Source organism: Cherax quadricarinatus, chromosome 64, assembly GCF_038502225.1.
Source record: "Cherax quadricarinatus isolate ZL_2023a chromosome 64, ASM3850222v1, whole genome shotgun sequence".
Taxonomy (NCBI): Eukaryota; Metazoa; Arthropoda; class Malacostraca; order Decapoda; family Parastacidae; genus Cherax; species Cherax quadricarinatus.
In genome coordinates this window covers 2,199,627-2,215,291 of record NC_091355.1, presented here as the reverse complement: position 1 = coordinate 2,215,291, position 15,665 = coordinate 2,199,627, and the positions used below count along the sequence as shown (strand labels likewise).

The window sequence follows — 15,665 nt, the reverse complement described above, 5'->3', positions numbered from 1 at the left end:
ACAGAATGTGTCACATATGTTTGCAGGTGAACATTTGTAAAAATTATTTTTTAAATGTGATTTCTTATTGAGTGTTCGTAAATGTGGATGTTCATAACTTGAGCTTGTGAAGTTGGGGACCCCATGTATCTGAAAATTATCATGCACATATTCAGTGAAAAAACAACAGGTGTAAACTATTATCAATATTATATTTAAGAGAAGTGATAAACCCATATGAGTCATACAATAATGCCTAGGAAATGGAAGGCAATCAGATTTGATCCAAAGAAAGGGGAGGACAAGTCCAATTCTATAGATCAAGACTCCCCTCACTTGTATCAAGGGGTCGAGGCTTGCCCATGCATCTCGCAGTGCAGGCACTTACTTCCCATCTCCAGGACTCAAGTCTGGCTAACTAGTTTTCCTAATTCCTTTCATACATATTACCTTGCTCTCACGCAACAGCACATAAAGCCATAAAAACCAAGTATTCACATAAACACAAATTTCTCCTGCCCCTGTTCACCTATTAGTAAATGGGTTCCTGCATGTTAGTGAACTGTTAAGGGTTGCATTTTTTTGGGTGGCAGTATACTGGGCTATAAAATTAGCCAAGGTATGATAACTCCTAACCTGTAAATTTAATCATGTAAAAAATGTTATTAAGCTTTCGCTATTTTAGTTTCCCATCTTGGTGCATACATCCCTTTCTCATAAAGTGCCAAAATATCATCTCTTACCGTGTTCATATCAACTGGCAGTCCACCACGAGTTGCTTCAATGAGCTGGTCGAAGCCTTTGCTCATACGGAGGTATTCCTTAGCTTGCTCAATCTCTCCACGTTTCTTGGCCTCAAGGGCTGCTTGCTTGAACAGTGTTTGTCTTTTAGTAAGGAATGCAAGCTGTTTTTCCACTCTAGACTGAGGAGCTTGTCTCACTGAAATTAAAACATTAAAGCACCTGATTAATAAACTGAAACAGACGTATAATTTTATATTGCAAAGGTCTTTCAGTATTACACAGAGGAAAGAGGTGGAGGTGACAACAGAATTAAGAGATGGTAGAGGTAAAAGGTGGAGGTGATGAGAGAATAAGAGATGGTAGAGGGAAGAGGGGGAGGTAAGAGGAGGATATCAACTGAAAAGATGCAAGGTCATAATTAACGTAACAAATCAGTGTTAGTTATGAAGTCTATGACTATTGCAAGTAGGACCTTCAGAGAATAAGACATGGTAAACATATCAAAGTATAAGGTAAAGAATAAGACAGACTAAAGTGTTTGCCATCTTTTACATTGGCAAAAAAAAAAAAAAAAAAAAGTACAGAAAAAGGAGACCTATATTAATGCAACATGCCACTTACATGAAGGTTTATCAAGACTTCATACAGGTGAAACATCATACTAATAAAGGTCTTTTTTTGCTAATGTGACTTTTTTTACATGTTGACTGTCATACTTAAATTATTTTTGCTTTATTACTGAAATTCTTTACTTTTTCCATGGTTTGATATATGAAATTTAACAATTATACACATGTACTATACTGTATAGATGTATATAGCAAGCAACTAGTTTTTCCAGCCAGTGAATGCAGCTCAAATTCCCATAGCAAGGCTACAGGAAATGGTGACATCTAATACATGAGAACATGGGATAAAATAAATGGGAAAATGTAATAAACCTGCTTCCTGAACAATAATAAGGAAAGAATACCACACGACAGCTTATTAGTGAAAACTCTGGCTTTGATCTACAGCAATACCTTGTATAGTATGGTTAATGCGTGTCAAAAAAGAAATACCATACTATGCAATACCGTACTGATCAAGGTATTATTATAATGTGATTTAATGTAATGTGTTCCTACAATGTGATTAAATGCAAAGGACCACAAAAATATTTAGCCGTTTGCTTAGTACAAATCAATATACATGAAACTCTTGCACGTACTTAAAAATAAAGAAATTACAAAAGAGTAAATGATGTTGAAAGTGTTTCTTCTTTTTCGGGTCACCCTGCCTTGGTGGGAAATGGCCGATGTGTTAATAAAAACTATAAAACAAAAGATAAAAGCAAAAAATAGTAGTACGTACTAAAGATTTTTCTAACAGTTGTAAATAAACAATGTACCATACTTACGGTAAAGAAAAAGATCATATTTATTTTGAAACAGTTGAATATAGTAGTTTGCACAGTTTGTTTCTTCATTTTTCAGCATATATTTGTTGAAAGAAGAAGACATATCTTTATAGCACTGAATATCATTTTGTAATGCCTGCCTAACTGATGCCTTGCTCAATGTTTGGATCTGCATTTATTATGAAGTCACAAGCATCTTCTACTTTTAAAAATTAATGTTAATAGTTCATCCAGTGTTGAATTCTTTCATGGGCACAGCATTTTTTCTCCTTGAATCATCATCTGATTTAATGGAATTCTCTCCTTTTTGCAGTCTCTAATTCATGACATGAAAAGACGTTCCATATGATCCATTTCAGAACTATGATTTTTAATAATCACTTTTGACTTATAAGATGCTGTAGCCATTCCATATCTTTGTATTTTATCTTTATTCCTAATGTGCACATGTACCGATGTTTCGTTCATTTTCTTCTAACGTGCTACTTTAGCATATGATGCACCATCTTCATGTTTCATAATTTCTAGTTTTTCATCTAATGTTAACTATTTAAGTTTACTAGAACACTCAGTGTTGTTGAATTTCCTCTTTCCACTTATATTTTCATATACAAGGGGTACCCATATTTTATGTAATAAAGAAAAAAAATTGTGTATACTTATGTACTACATAAGACCACACAACTTCACTGCTTGGAGTCTGGAGCGATACCGATGTTAGCATTGTGCTAGTCCAGTAAGCAGCAGCAGTTCAACATCGGTGATTAATGAAGTTAAATAAAATTTATATTAATAAATTTATTAAATTTGTAAACCGTATTATATCAAAACCTGTACTATTCAAAATGGTACTTTGCAAGGTATTACTATAAGGTGTTTTAAGTACAGCACTTTTTTTTTTTTTTTTTTCAACAAGTTGGCCGTCTCCCACCGAGGCAGGGTGACCCAAAAAAGAAAGAAAATCCCCAAAAACAAAATACTTTCATCATCATTCAACACTTTCACCACACTCACACATAATCACTGTTTTTGCAGAGGTGCTCAGAATACAACAGTTTAGAAGCATATACGTATAAAGATACACAACATATCCCTCCAAACTGCCAATATCCCAAACCCCTCCTTTAAAGTGCAGGCATTGTACTTCCCATTTCCAGGACTCAAGTCCGACTATATGAAAATAACTTTACCTTAGAATATTTCAACTATTTCAGCGAGATCTTCAAAATTTTGTTTAAATTACTTTAGTAAGGTTTTCAAAACATGGTGTTTGAGCTACTTTAGAAAGTGATCAAAACATAGTTTTTAAGCCATGTTGGAAAGTTTTTAAACTGTGTTTCAACCTTAGAAATTTAGCAAGGGCTTCAAGTACAGTGGACCCCCGCTTAACGATCACCTCCCAATGCGACCAATTATGTAAGTGTATTTATGTAAGTGCGTTTGTATGTGTATGTTTGGGGGTCTGAAATTGACTAATCTACTTCACAATATTCCTTATGGGAACAAATTCAGTCAGTACTGGCACCTGGACATACTTCTGGAATGAAAAAATATCGTTAACCGGGGGTCCACTGTACTTAAGCAAAGTCTTCAAAATGTGGAGTTTTTAAAGGTAAGTTTGGATTGCAAGTCATATTGAAGCTGTAAACAGTGTCTAAACTTTGCCGTCATGACAGTTCATAGCAAAACTGATGCCCTGAGCATCTAAGTTGTTGAAGGTTATCTTGTACAGTGGACCCCCGCTTAACGATCACCTCCCAATGCGACCAATTATGTAAGTGTATTTATGTAAGTGCGTTTGTACGTGTATGTTTGGGGGTCTGAAATGGACTAATCTACTTCACAATATTCCTTATGGGAACAAATTCTGTCAGTACTGGCACCTGAACATACTTCTGGAATGAAAAAATAGCGTTAACCGGGGGTCCACTGTATGCAGTTTATTTAAGTGACCTTTGAAATTTATAGACATTTTTTCACTAATAATGCACACTGAACAGTTATTTCCCCTTCACTAAAATTTTTATAAATATGCAAAATGTTTATCACTTACCATTAACTGGCGGGGTTGGCTTTGGAGCAGCGGCAGGTGGCTGTGCAGCAGCTGGTTGTGCTGTTCTAAGTTGTTTTGGAGGAGGCCCTGCTGTATTATCCCTGTTATCCTCCACAGCAGATGCAGGAACAGGAACAGGAGCAGGAACAGGAGCAGGAGCAGGAGCAAGAGCAGCAGGGTCTGCTGTACTGCCACCAACAGGAATAGGAGGAAAGCCTAGAGAAAAAAAAATCTGAGTAATATTGACAAAACTTACGATTCACTGGATTTTTTGGTTAATAATTGTTTAATTTCAATGGAGAGTGTCTAACTAATATTCTATATTATGCTTTATTCACTCATTCATTCATACAAATGTTTGCATGCAAGAGATATGCATCTGTGCTTAATTTTGATGTTCAAAAATATGACAATATCATCACTAGCTTCTTGTAAAAACTCACTGAAGTGGTCCACAAATACCAAGGAAAATTAATATAAACCTGCTTGTTTAAAAAACAAAAAGGCACAATTCTGTGCCTGGAACAATACACAAATAACCCGCACATTCGGTCCGACTTGGACTATTTACAAAGTCACACTAATGGAAAAGAGTGAGGGAGCCAGTATATACAGGAGAGGAGGATGGGGGACAGGACCAAATGTCCTAGTCCCATCCCTGTCCCCCTCGCCAGTGGGCAAGGGGCTTGAACTTCCAGCATGTGCGTGTTAGATAGGAGTGAATGGAGACGAATAGTTTTTGGGACCTGACAAGCTGTTGGAGTGTGAGCAGGGTAATATTTAGTGACGGGATTCAGGGAAACCGGTTATTTTTATATAGCCGGACTTGAGTACTGGAAATGGGAAGTACAATGCCTGCACTTTAAAGGAGGGGTTTGGGATATTGGTAGTTTGGAGGATATGTTATACTGTATCTTTATATATGCTTCTAAACTGTTGTACCTGGGTGCCTCTGCAAGAAACAGTGATTATGCATAAGTGAGGTGAAAGTGTTGAATGATGATGAAAATATTTTTGGGGGGAGGATTTTCTTTCTCTCTGGGTCACCCTGCCTCCATGGGAGACAGCCAACTTGCTGAAAAAACATTTTTATTATTTTTTTTTTTTCAACAAGTTGGCCGTCTCCCACCGAGGCAGGGTGACCCAAAAAAGAAAGAAAATCCCCAAAAAGAAAATGCTTTCATCATCATTCAACACTTTCACCACACTCACACATAATCACTGTTTTTGCAGAGGTGCTCAGAATACAACAGTTTAGAAGCATATATGTATAAAGATACACAACATATCCCTCCAAACTGCCAATATCCCAAACCCCTCCTTTAAAGTGCAGGCATTGTACTTCCCATTTCCAGGACTCAAGTCCGACTATATGAAAATAACCGGTTTCCCTGAATCCCTTCACTAAATATTACCCTGCTCACACTCCAACAGATCGTCAGGTCCCAAGTACCATTCGTCTCCATTCACTCCTATCTAACACGCTCACGCACGCTTGCTGGAAGTCCAAATCCCTTGCCCACAAAACCTCCTTTACCCCCTCTCTCCAACCCTTTCAAGGACGACCCCTATTATTTTTATATATTTTTTTTAACAAGTTAGCCATCTCCTACTGAGGCAGGGTGACCCAAAAAAGAAAGAAAATCCCCAAAAAGAAAATATCATTCAACACTTTCACCTCACTCTTACATAATCACTGTTTTTGCAGAGGTGCCCAGAACACAACAGTTTATAAGCATATACATATAAAGATACACAACATATACACTGGCTCCCTAACTCTTCTGTGTTAGACCATTTACAAAGTCACACTAAATCGGACCAAAATGTCATCGTAGGCTTTTCTCTCTCCCATGTTTACCTGGAGACCTGGAGAGAGTTTCGGGGGTCAACGCCCCCGCGGCCCGGTCTGTGACCAGGGTAATTTGTGTATTGTTTGTTTAACTTGTGTGTGTTGTACATATCCAACCAAGTGGAGTGATTGGAAGGGATAGGGGATATTGGAGGAAGGGTTGAAAGGTTTGGAGGTAGATTAGTGCAGAAGAAAAGTGATTTTGGACATTTGACATGCTGTTAGTGTGAGCATGGTAAAACCTAGGAAGTCAGGAAAAATGCTTGCCAGTTTGATTTCTGGAGTCAGTCAGTACAGCTACTGCACATAAAGAATGGGTGAGGATGCTGGAATTCAGCACATCATTTGGTCTCTATGATGTTGCTACCACTCTACACCACTTTGAGTTTGTATCACTAACTGATCTATATTTAACCAAATGTAAGCTTTGTTAGTTTAATTGTTCATGAACCTTGCATCACTTCTTTCCTTTCTTCTTTCAGCACACCGGCCGTATCCCACTGAGGTGGGGGTGGCCCAAAAGGAAAAACGAAAGTTTCTCCTTTTACATTTAGTAATATATACAGGAGAAGGGGTTACTAGCCCCTTGCTCCTGGGATTTTAGTCGCCCCTTACGACATGCATGGCTTATAGAGGAAGAATTCTGTTCCACTTTCCCATGGAGCCCTGCATTACTATGAAACATAAAAACAAAAAAAATTAAACAATTCAGATATAATTCTTTTACATAAGTTGAAAAATAAAAAAATTATCCATAAGACATTACAAAAAAATCCTTGTCATGTATCGTACTTTGCTTATTGTAAAGACTGACTCAAATAGAACAATTTGCTTAGTCAAAAGAACATTTGGGTTAATTTTTTGGAAATGTGCCTCAGTAATCTTTTCACACAGGATGGTTATGGAATGTAGAACAAAGCTATGAATTCAATTAATAAACTTCAGCCACCTTACCAGGTGGAGTAGGAAGTTCATCGAAGACTACAGGTTTCCCAGTTTTGTGTTTCTTAATGGCATCTTCATACTGCTTTATAATGCGTTGGTTCATACGTTCTTTACGAGAATTTTCCTCTTTCTGGAGAGAAAAATAGATAACTTAAGTAATGCACTTACTAGTATGTCTATACAGGTTTCCCTTGCTTTATGTAAATTTATTTTGTGTGCAACACTATTTTTACCATTCAATATATGCAGTGTAAAAATTTGCTCTTTTGCAACTGGTGATCACTGTGCTTTTTCCTCATAAGTGATCCCCTAAGACCAGTACCCAATTGATTTTACCAAATTTTCTTTAAATATCCCTTTAAACTGGTTTATACTGGCATTCATAAGAAAGACTTGACAGAAAACAAATATGAACACGGTAAATCAAATGAGCCCATTCTTAACAAAATCCTATAGTTAGTTTTCAATTTAAGTGTTTAGTGCTAAAAGAAAATGCACACAGAGCAAGATGATTTTTAATAGGATTCTACTGACATTCATAAGAAGGAATATCCAATGAGCATGTTTTGAATGAAATCCTATGGCTGGTTTCCTATTTGAGTGTCTTGCAACAAGTCAAAGAAAAGGGCATCCAGCCAGACTAAGTTGGGTTGCACTGACACAGTCACAACCAGTGGTGGAAGGAGGGAGGAAAGAGTAATGTGTGTATTCTTAGATTCCTAACAATTGGGCCTCAACCCAGAAAAAGATGGGCAGGTTGATTAGTGGTGGAGGGGAGAGGGAGGGTAGCATAGAGGAGGATTATGATGAAATTTTAAATTTAATTTTTTCTCATTTCATTCTGACCAACTATATTTGTTTGATGCCTACCTGGTATGATCACAAATTTTTGGTAAAACTAATGTGAATTTTTTTCTCAATACTGTATTGTTAAAGGGATTAAGGCTTAATTTGGCGTTTCATTTATTTTTTCAGAATTTTCAACTAATTTCATTTAATTTTCATATATGGTGCATACGTATGTAGTAAGCTCACCATTTACTTGGTAAACAGTCAAGGAATGTACAATTTGCAAAGTCTTATAATGAATTCTATGTTTTATATGCTTTACTAGGTTTGCTTTGTGAGCTATTGGGCAGGAACAAATATATTATAAAGTGAGGACACTCTTCTTTGTATATAGGCATTGTTCTCAAATTATTGGATATTTTTTAAATTTTTCAACAAACTGGCCATATCCCACCAAAGCAGAGTGACCTAAAAAGAAAAACGAAAGTTTCTCTTTTAAGATTTAGTAATGTATACAGGGGAAGGGGTTACTAGCCCCTTGCTCCAGGCACTTTAATCGCCTTGTATGACAACTTTTAAACATCTATGTCTATATATGCAATAATATATAAAGGTGAAGCTATGTTTTGATGAGTAAAGAGAAAACTGGGAACTATCAAGAAGATGGCTGAAGCAAATATACCACAACCCCAACATAAATATTTTTGTGTTACCATCCTTTTTCTAGTCTTGACTCTTGGTGAAAACCCACATTTGCTGAAGATGGACTAGACTTTATTACTGTACTACAATTTCCACAAGAAAGTGTACTCACCTTTGCTTTTTCTCGCTGTTCAACATACTTTGCTAATCTCTGCTCCAGAGCCTCAAGGACTGTGGAGGGGGGTGGTGGTCCAGTAGGGGCAGAGTCAATATTGCCCACTGGACTGACTGACTCTACTGGTGTACCACTTGGAGGCTCAAGTACTGCAGAACCTTCAAAAGCAAGACATCATTTCAATCTACATTTTAACAGTACATACATTTAATTATTTATGATGCAATATTATAGCAGTCTATTTGATACCCTGACACAATAAGTGATATTTATGAACAGATGCTGCCTACTTACACATGTTCATATTAATCGATAAGCTCTTTTCTACCATGGTAGATTGAATTTAGCTAGCCTTTAATAAATTTTTTAATCACATATTCCCATGAAAGACTAATTTGGAAATGTCAAAAAGAAAATTTTTGTCAAAAAGTGCAATAATTTTTCCTGCAGTGGGTCATCATCATGTGATGTTGCTCAGTAGGGATTTGGGTCATGTAATCAAAAGCATTCTGCCAGGAAAGGTAAATGGAACAGATCACTATGGTGCTGCAGGATAAATTTAACTAAACAGCAAAAATAAATAGGGAAATGAATATCTTGTTCTTTCCCTTAAGAATGTTATAAAAAGTAACTTTTCAATAACATCTTTCAGATGAATCCTGAACACCAAGTACTAAGTGCAACAAACTTCCAAGACTCACTTATTGCAATGTTTGGTTCACGAGCTGTGGGCTGTGTAACAGGTTTTGTTTCTTGAACTGCTGGTTGAGTAATGTGAGTACCAGGGGGTCCAGGTAAAGTGGCCAGGTCAACTGCCTGACCACCCTCAGCAGCTCTAAGCATTGGTTCCATCTGTTTCATAATTTTCATGTACTGAATAGCCCTTTCTTTATCTCCTTGCTTCTTTGATGCAAGTGCTGCCATTTTATATTCGCTGTGAAGACTTCGGATAATATTAGCAGGATCTGACGATGAACATGTTCGCTGGAGTGGAGGTCCAGATGATGAAATAGTCCGGTGGAGTGGAGGTCCGGATGATGATGTAGTTCTCTGTAGTGGCACTCCTGGTGATGGGCTGCCCTCGTGAACAGGAGATGGCTAAAAAAGAAATATTGCACTTTTAACCAACATTTTCCATGCTCACTTAAATGGGGTGTAAGCATTTATTCTTGGCCAACGCAAAATAATTGTGACTGACAATCTTCCATGGTGATCATAAATTGATATAACAGATTTATAATTAAAATTCATATCTGTCAATGCTGCAAATTATTTATGTCTATACTTTACTGCATTTAAAAATTCTTATGATGATAATATTACATACACGTTTTAAAAAATTTAAAGTTTGGAGGTGAAATATACAATAACGGTACCAGATTTGATCAATAAAATGTGTTACATGATATAGCTGGGATGTGAGTACTTGCACATGCAGAATATAAGAAGTCTGTAAGATTTACCAGCCATACTGCATGTTTAAAATATTCATATGACAGCAGGGTAAAACTTCCCTGGATAATTGTTGTCTTCCAACCGACCACCTACTGTATTTTAAACCACTGGAAATGACCACATAAGGGCTCTCCTCTTTTATCTCAACTAGCAAGTTTCCATACTGTATATAGCAGGTTTTTTAACCCTTAAACTGTCCAAACAGATCTATGTTCACATGCGTAGTGCTCCAAAAGTAGATCTGTGTTTTTTTACATATTTTCAAATATAACAAAAAAAAAAAAGGTAGATCAAAGTTTTTTACACGTTTTCAAATGTAAAAAATAAAAAGAAGCACTACGTTTTTTAAATACTTTCAAATGTTGAAAAAACGTAGATCTACGTTTGGACAGTTTAAGGGTTAAATATATATTACACTAACTGTAATGCATTACTTCACATTTATTAACATGGAGGTTAATATACTACATCTCTGCCCACAATGTGGGTTTAACTGAATAAGTCTGTGATCAGCTGCAGATGAAGCTTGTTTTCATACATTATGTCATTCATAAACTGCAATTTTTTGTTAGCCTTGAGGAAGACAACACAAGGACAGACTATTCAGACTGACAGAATTAATTAATGTTATGCATTATTATACATTATTAGCAGTTTGGAGGGATATGTTGTGTATCTTTATACGTATATGCTTCTAAACTGTTGTGTCCTGAGCACCTCTGCAAAAACAGTGATTATGTGTGAGTGAGGTGAAAGTGTTGAATGATGATGAAAGTATTTTCTTTTTGGGGATTTTCTTTCTTTTTGGGTCACCCTGCCTCGGTAGGAGATGGCTGACTTGTTAGAAAAAAAAAAAAATTACTGAGGCTGACAGTGGTTACACACTTTTTTCTGTCATATCTGCATAACATAAGAACATAAGAATGGAGGAACACTGCAGAAGGCCTACTGGCCCATGCGAGGCAGGGCCTTGCCTCTGGCAAGAAAGTGATAGTATGAATGGTGGTGAAAGTACTTCTTTTTCGGGTCACCCTACCTCGGTGGGAGATGGCCAGTGTGTTAAAAAAAAAAATTCCTGAGTATGTTAAGAAATATGCCCCCACAATAAAAAAAGCTAAAATTCAAGAGCACTTAGGAGACAATTAGTGAAAAATTTGAACATGTATATCAAGAAAATTTACTGTAGACAAAATAATACTGCACTATACAGTAGTAGTATTTAGAAATGTTTAACTGCTAAAGCATATAAGCAACACCATCAAATTAAGAAATATTGTTTGTTTGACATTAAGGCAAATCAGAATAATAAAATGTGTAGTGAGCTAGTATGGATACTTAGTGAAGAGCATAGTAAGAATGCCTATGGGGCAGTGCTATAAAATATGGATATTTAAGTGTTAAATCTGATCAGACTAGAAGCAAGCACTTTTGGGGGAGATGTGATGTACTGTTGGGTATAAAGAGGATTCAAGGAAACTAATTAGCCTGACTTCTGTTCTGGAGGTGGGAAGTGTGGTGCCTCAGAGGGTCATTTGAACTGTGATATCTGTGACCTTCTGAAAAACATCTAGGGGATGAGTGATTGTAACTGTTTCCTTCTTTAAGAAGGGTAACCCTGTCTTGGTAAGGAAACGGCAGACCTTAAATAAAAATTTCATACCCGCTTCTCTGGATTTGATCTCGGTGCAGGTTCTGGTCTAGGCTTAGACTGGTCTTGGAAAACAACATCATGAGGTATAGAAGCAGGAAGGGTTTCTCTTGGAGGTGGACCACACTCATCCAGTGGTGAAGAAGCTGCAGGAGAAGCAGTAGAAGATGTGTTTGCTGATCCTCCAGTGCTACCACCACTCATTTTAATAACAACAGCTGGAGGGATCTCAGTCTCTTCAATAGGACGACCTGCCTTCACAGCCTTCTGCATCTGATTCAGCGTTTTCAGCCCTCGATTGAATCTAAGAAATCAAAGTATTATCTGAATATAATTTCTACATATGTTGTGTATCTTTATACGTATATGTTTCTAAACTGTTGTGTTCTGAGCACCTCTGCAAAAACAGTGATTATGTGTGAGTGAGGTGAACGTGTTGAATGATGATGATGAAAGTATTTTCTTTTTGGGGATTTTCTTTCTTTTTGGGTTACCCTGCCTCGGTGGGAGACGGCCGACTTGTTAAAAAAAAAAAAATTCTACATTATCATTATTTTTCAGATGGGAGTGCTAAAACCATAAGTAATGAAGAATGAGAGGCAATCAAGTTCAATCCAAGAAAGAGGAGAGTAGCTCCAATTATTTGGATCAAGAGCCCTTCACTGGCATCAAGGCACCTCACATGAAGTGAATAATTTCTACATAAAGAAGGACTTGGAGACCACAAGAAAGTTGCTTACACAAGCAACCAAATAAAATCTCAGTAATTAACCATCATGAATGACTCGCTAAAGAGTAATGACACAATCATAAACAACGCACTGAACAGAAGGTTCAAACCCATGGGAAGCCAGTCTTAAAAATAGCAGGTATGGAAGAGTGGGTGGGGCTGGCTTGCCATGGGTTTGAACTCTCCATTTGGTGAGTAGCTGGGAAGAAATGGTATAAAATATTGACAAGTTGGAGAAAAAAAAAAAGATTAAATAATGCAGTCCCTTAATGATAACATTTCTCTCATGCAGTGGGCTTTATCAAGTTGGAACTTGATAGATAAAGTACATTGTGTGGGCAAAACTTTATTAACAAAGAATCACATTATACTGCATTAATGTCTTTTTCCAGCGGTGGGTAATTCAGAAGTCATGAAGCAGACAGTGTCATCAAACATACCAGGGTAACACTGCATTGGCTACGTACACTAACACTTTCTTTTTAATGCAAAAAATTAGACAAGAATTTATTATTATATTCATGGAAAGCGCTAAACCTGCAAGTCATAAAGCACTACATGGTGAAATTGGAAGAGATGGTAGAGGGAGGGGGAATTGAGGCAGACAAGTGAAAATATTAGGAATACAGTGGTACCCTGAGTTTCGAACTTATTTCATTCCAGAAGGATGTTCGAGTGCCAATACCGAACGAATTTGTTCCCATAAGGAATGATGTAAATTAGATTAGTCCATTTCAGACCCCCAAAAATACACTTATAAAAAACGCACTTACACATATACACTTACATAACTGTTCGAGTTGGGAGCAGTACGAAACTCGGGGTACCACTGTATATAATTCTTACAGTTTCGAGGGATATCCAAACTATTGTATCTGAGCTCCTCTGCAAAGACAGTGATTATATATGAGTGATGGTGAAAGTGTTGAATGATGATGAAAGCTTTTTTCTTTTTTCTGGGTCACCCAGCCTCGATGGGAAATGGCCGATGTGTTAAAATAAAAAAATAATTCTTACATTGTAAACGTATCCAAAAAATGCCGTAAGAACAAACCTTCGAGCCCTAGAAGTATCTCCAATTGCCTTGGCATTTGCTTCTGCCTGTTCATACATAGAAATTCTCTCTGCCAGTAAACCAAGAAGATTACCACCACCAGACATGGGTGCCTGCCTGGGAGCCATGGGTTCAGGATTACGATAATCACTGACAGGAGATGGACGATTTGGAACAGTTGGAGCGGGCCTAGTAGGAACTGTAGGAGCTGGTTGGGTGCTCATATTGTCATCATCTAATGGGCTAAGAGCAGATAATTCCGCCTGGAAATTTAGAAAAAAAAAAAAAGTAGAGTATGGCTGAAAATCTTCTCAAGCAATAAAGGACATATTCATACAAAAATATACAAAATAGTTAATAGGAGAAATCATCTTAAAGACCAATGTGCAGTTGACAGTTTTTAAACCTAACACACTAAAGCCTCCTTGGCCTGCCTAACTTTTCTTTCAAGGTACATAATTTCTACATCTAACCATCATACCAATAACTCTGGATCCTCTTCATCTACAAAATCTTGATCATCAAAGTCGTCTCTCATACAGTCAGCAACCATCTTGGCTAGCTGGTCCGGAGACACTACAGTCTTGCCTAAGGATTAATATTGAAAGAATTAAATACTGTATAATTATTCTAGCAGTTTTGAAGGTGAAACAACATCTTCAAAATTATCTGGCAGGCAAATAATTTTGAATTATAATTAAGACAAAAGGCTAAACCCACAGGCATCATACAGTACACAGGGAACAGGAGATAACTGGGTTTGATCCAAGGAGAGGGTAGCTTCAGTATCAAAGTACCCTCTTCGCTGGTGGCAGTACATGTGCAGTGTGAGAATTTACAACAGATACTATATATCTACAACCTTACTGTGTTGCAAGGTGAGCTATGTGAATTCAGTAAAATATTATCTGCCTGCCGCTTAACTGATCAAGGATTGAACCTCCACCACTCCTTGTGTTAAACAAGCCACAAGGGTGAACCCTGACACCACATATCGGATAAATTTGTATGCATATTTTCTGTATGTTACTGAATATTTATCAGCATGGCATCAATCCACATTTTTCTAATGACCCTTTACCTCAGTCAAAGATGGCTGGTGTATTCTTCAACAACAACAACAACGATGGTAGCGGCAGTGACTGCCACTACCCTCGTAACCACCACCACCACTACAACCACCACAACAATTACCACACAAAAAAAAAAAATAAATAAATAAAAGGTACCCAGGGGCTCCTAAAGTTTAAAGAATAGTCAGAGCTACACTATGTACTGTAAGTCAAGTCAGAAACATATTGAACATGGTATAAATAGTTATATAATTTTTTAGAGATAACAGGTTTAACTGCAGATTCCAACTGACAGGCACAGAGATTTAAATGCCTTGGTGGGAATCGGCCAGTGTGATAATAAAAAAAAATAATAATACAGTAATAGTAATAATAATAATGATAGCAATAGTAATAAAATAATAATAATTATTATCAATGAAAAATTATGGCAAGCACAATCTCTCCCAAAATTATTTGGTATAAGATGCTGGCACACTACTAAGAAAGTTAAAACTGTTAATCTACTGTATTCAACACTGCAGCGACAATCATATCAGCCTGTTGGAGACTCCTAACCTTTCTGAGGTGGTTTGCGCCCTCCGCCACCAGTGAGAGCGAGCAGCTCTGCTTCAAGGTCAGCGTCGTTCTCATCATACATGTCATCAATGCCTGGCACATCCATCAGTCCAAGCTGTCTCAAAAAAAATACTAGCATATAGCTACAATACAGTATACTGTAGGTATGTAAGTTTATTTAGGTACAGGTACACATAAGTACAGTGGAACCTCAGTACTCAAACAGCTCCCTACTTTGAACCCTTTGTTCGGTAAAAAAAATTACTCGGTAGTCGACCGTTTGCTCGGCACTCTACCAAACAAACATGACCTGCCAGAACTTCACTGTAAACTTTTTTGTGTTTCTTTGCATTTTTTTTTATATTATTTGTATAAATAAGTCACCATGTGGCCTACGAAGATTAGTGATAACAGCCAACTAAAAAGAAAACTGGCTAGGAAATATCTGCTCGGTACTTGAACAGAGCGGCACTCGAACAGCCTTCTGGAACAAATTATGTTCGAGTACCAAGGTTCCACTGTACAATTATCATATATATGTGTAAATTCCCTACGATAATGACAGTTTA

At 37.1% G+C, this 15,665-nt stretch overlaps 1 protein-coding gene across 3 annotated transcripts in view; it reads right to left on the bottom strand.

Moving 5' to 3' along the window:
• The window catches only part of l(2)gd1 (lethal (2) giant discs 1), a 29,049-nt gene that overhangs the window by 5,780 nt on the left and 7,604 nt on the right, over positions 1–15,665 (bottom strand). For 2 of the 3 annotated variants that reach the window (XM_053792967.2, XM_053792966.2), the window contains exons 2-10: positions 15,097–15,211; positions 13,947–14,053; positions 13,466–13,728; positions 11,694–11,985; positions 9,280–9,676; positions 8,576–8,736; positions 6,982–7,102; positions 4,176–4,391; positions 723–919 (exon numbers count right to left, since the gene is read on the bottom strand). In XM_053792967.2, the coding sequence (XP_053648942.2) occupies positions 723–919; positions 4,176–4,391; positions 6,982–7,102; positions 8,576–8,736; positions 9,280–9,676; positions 11,694–11,985; positions 13,466–13,728; positions 13,947–14,053; positions 15,097–15,202 (1,860 nt within the window). In that variant the 5' untranslated portion in view covers positions 15,203–15,211. The remainder of the gene's footprint in view (positions 1–722; positions 920–4,175; positions 4,392–6,981; positions 7,103–8,575; positions 8,737–9,279; positions 9,677–11,693; positions 11,986–13,465; positions 13,729–13,946; positions 14,054–15,096; positions 15,212–15,665) is intronic. The other variant, XM_053792968.2, reaches the window with a different exon arrangement.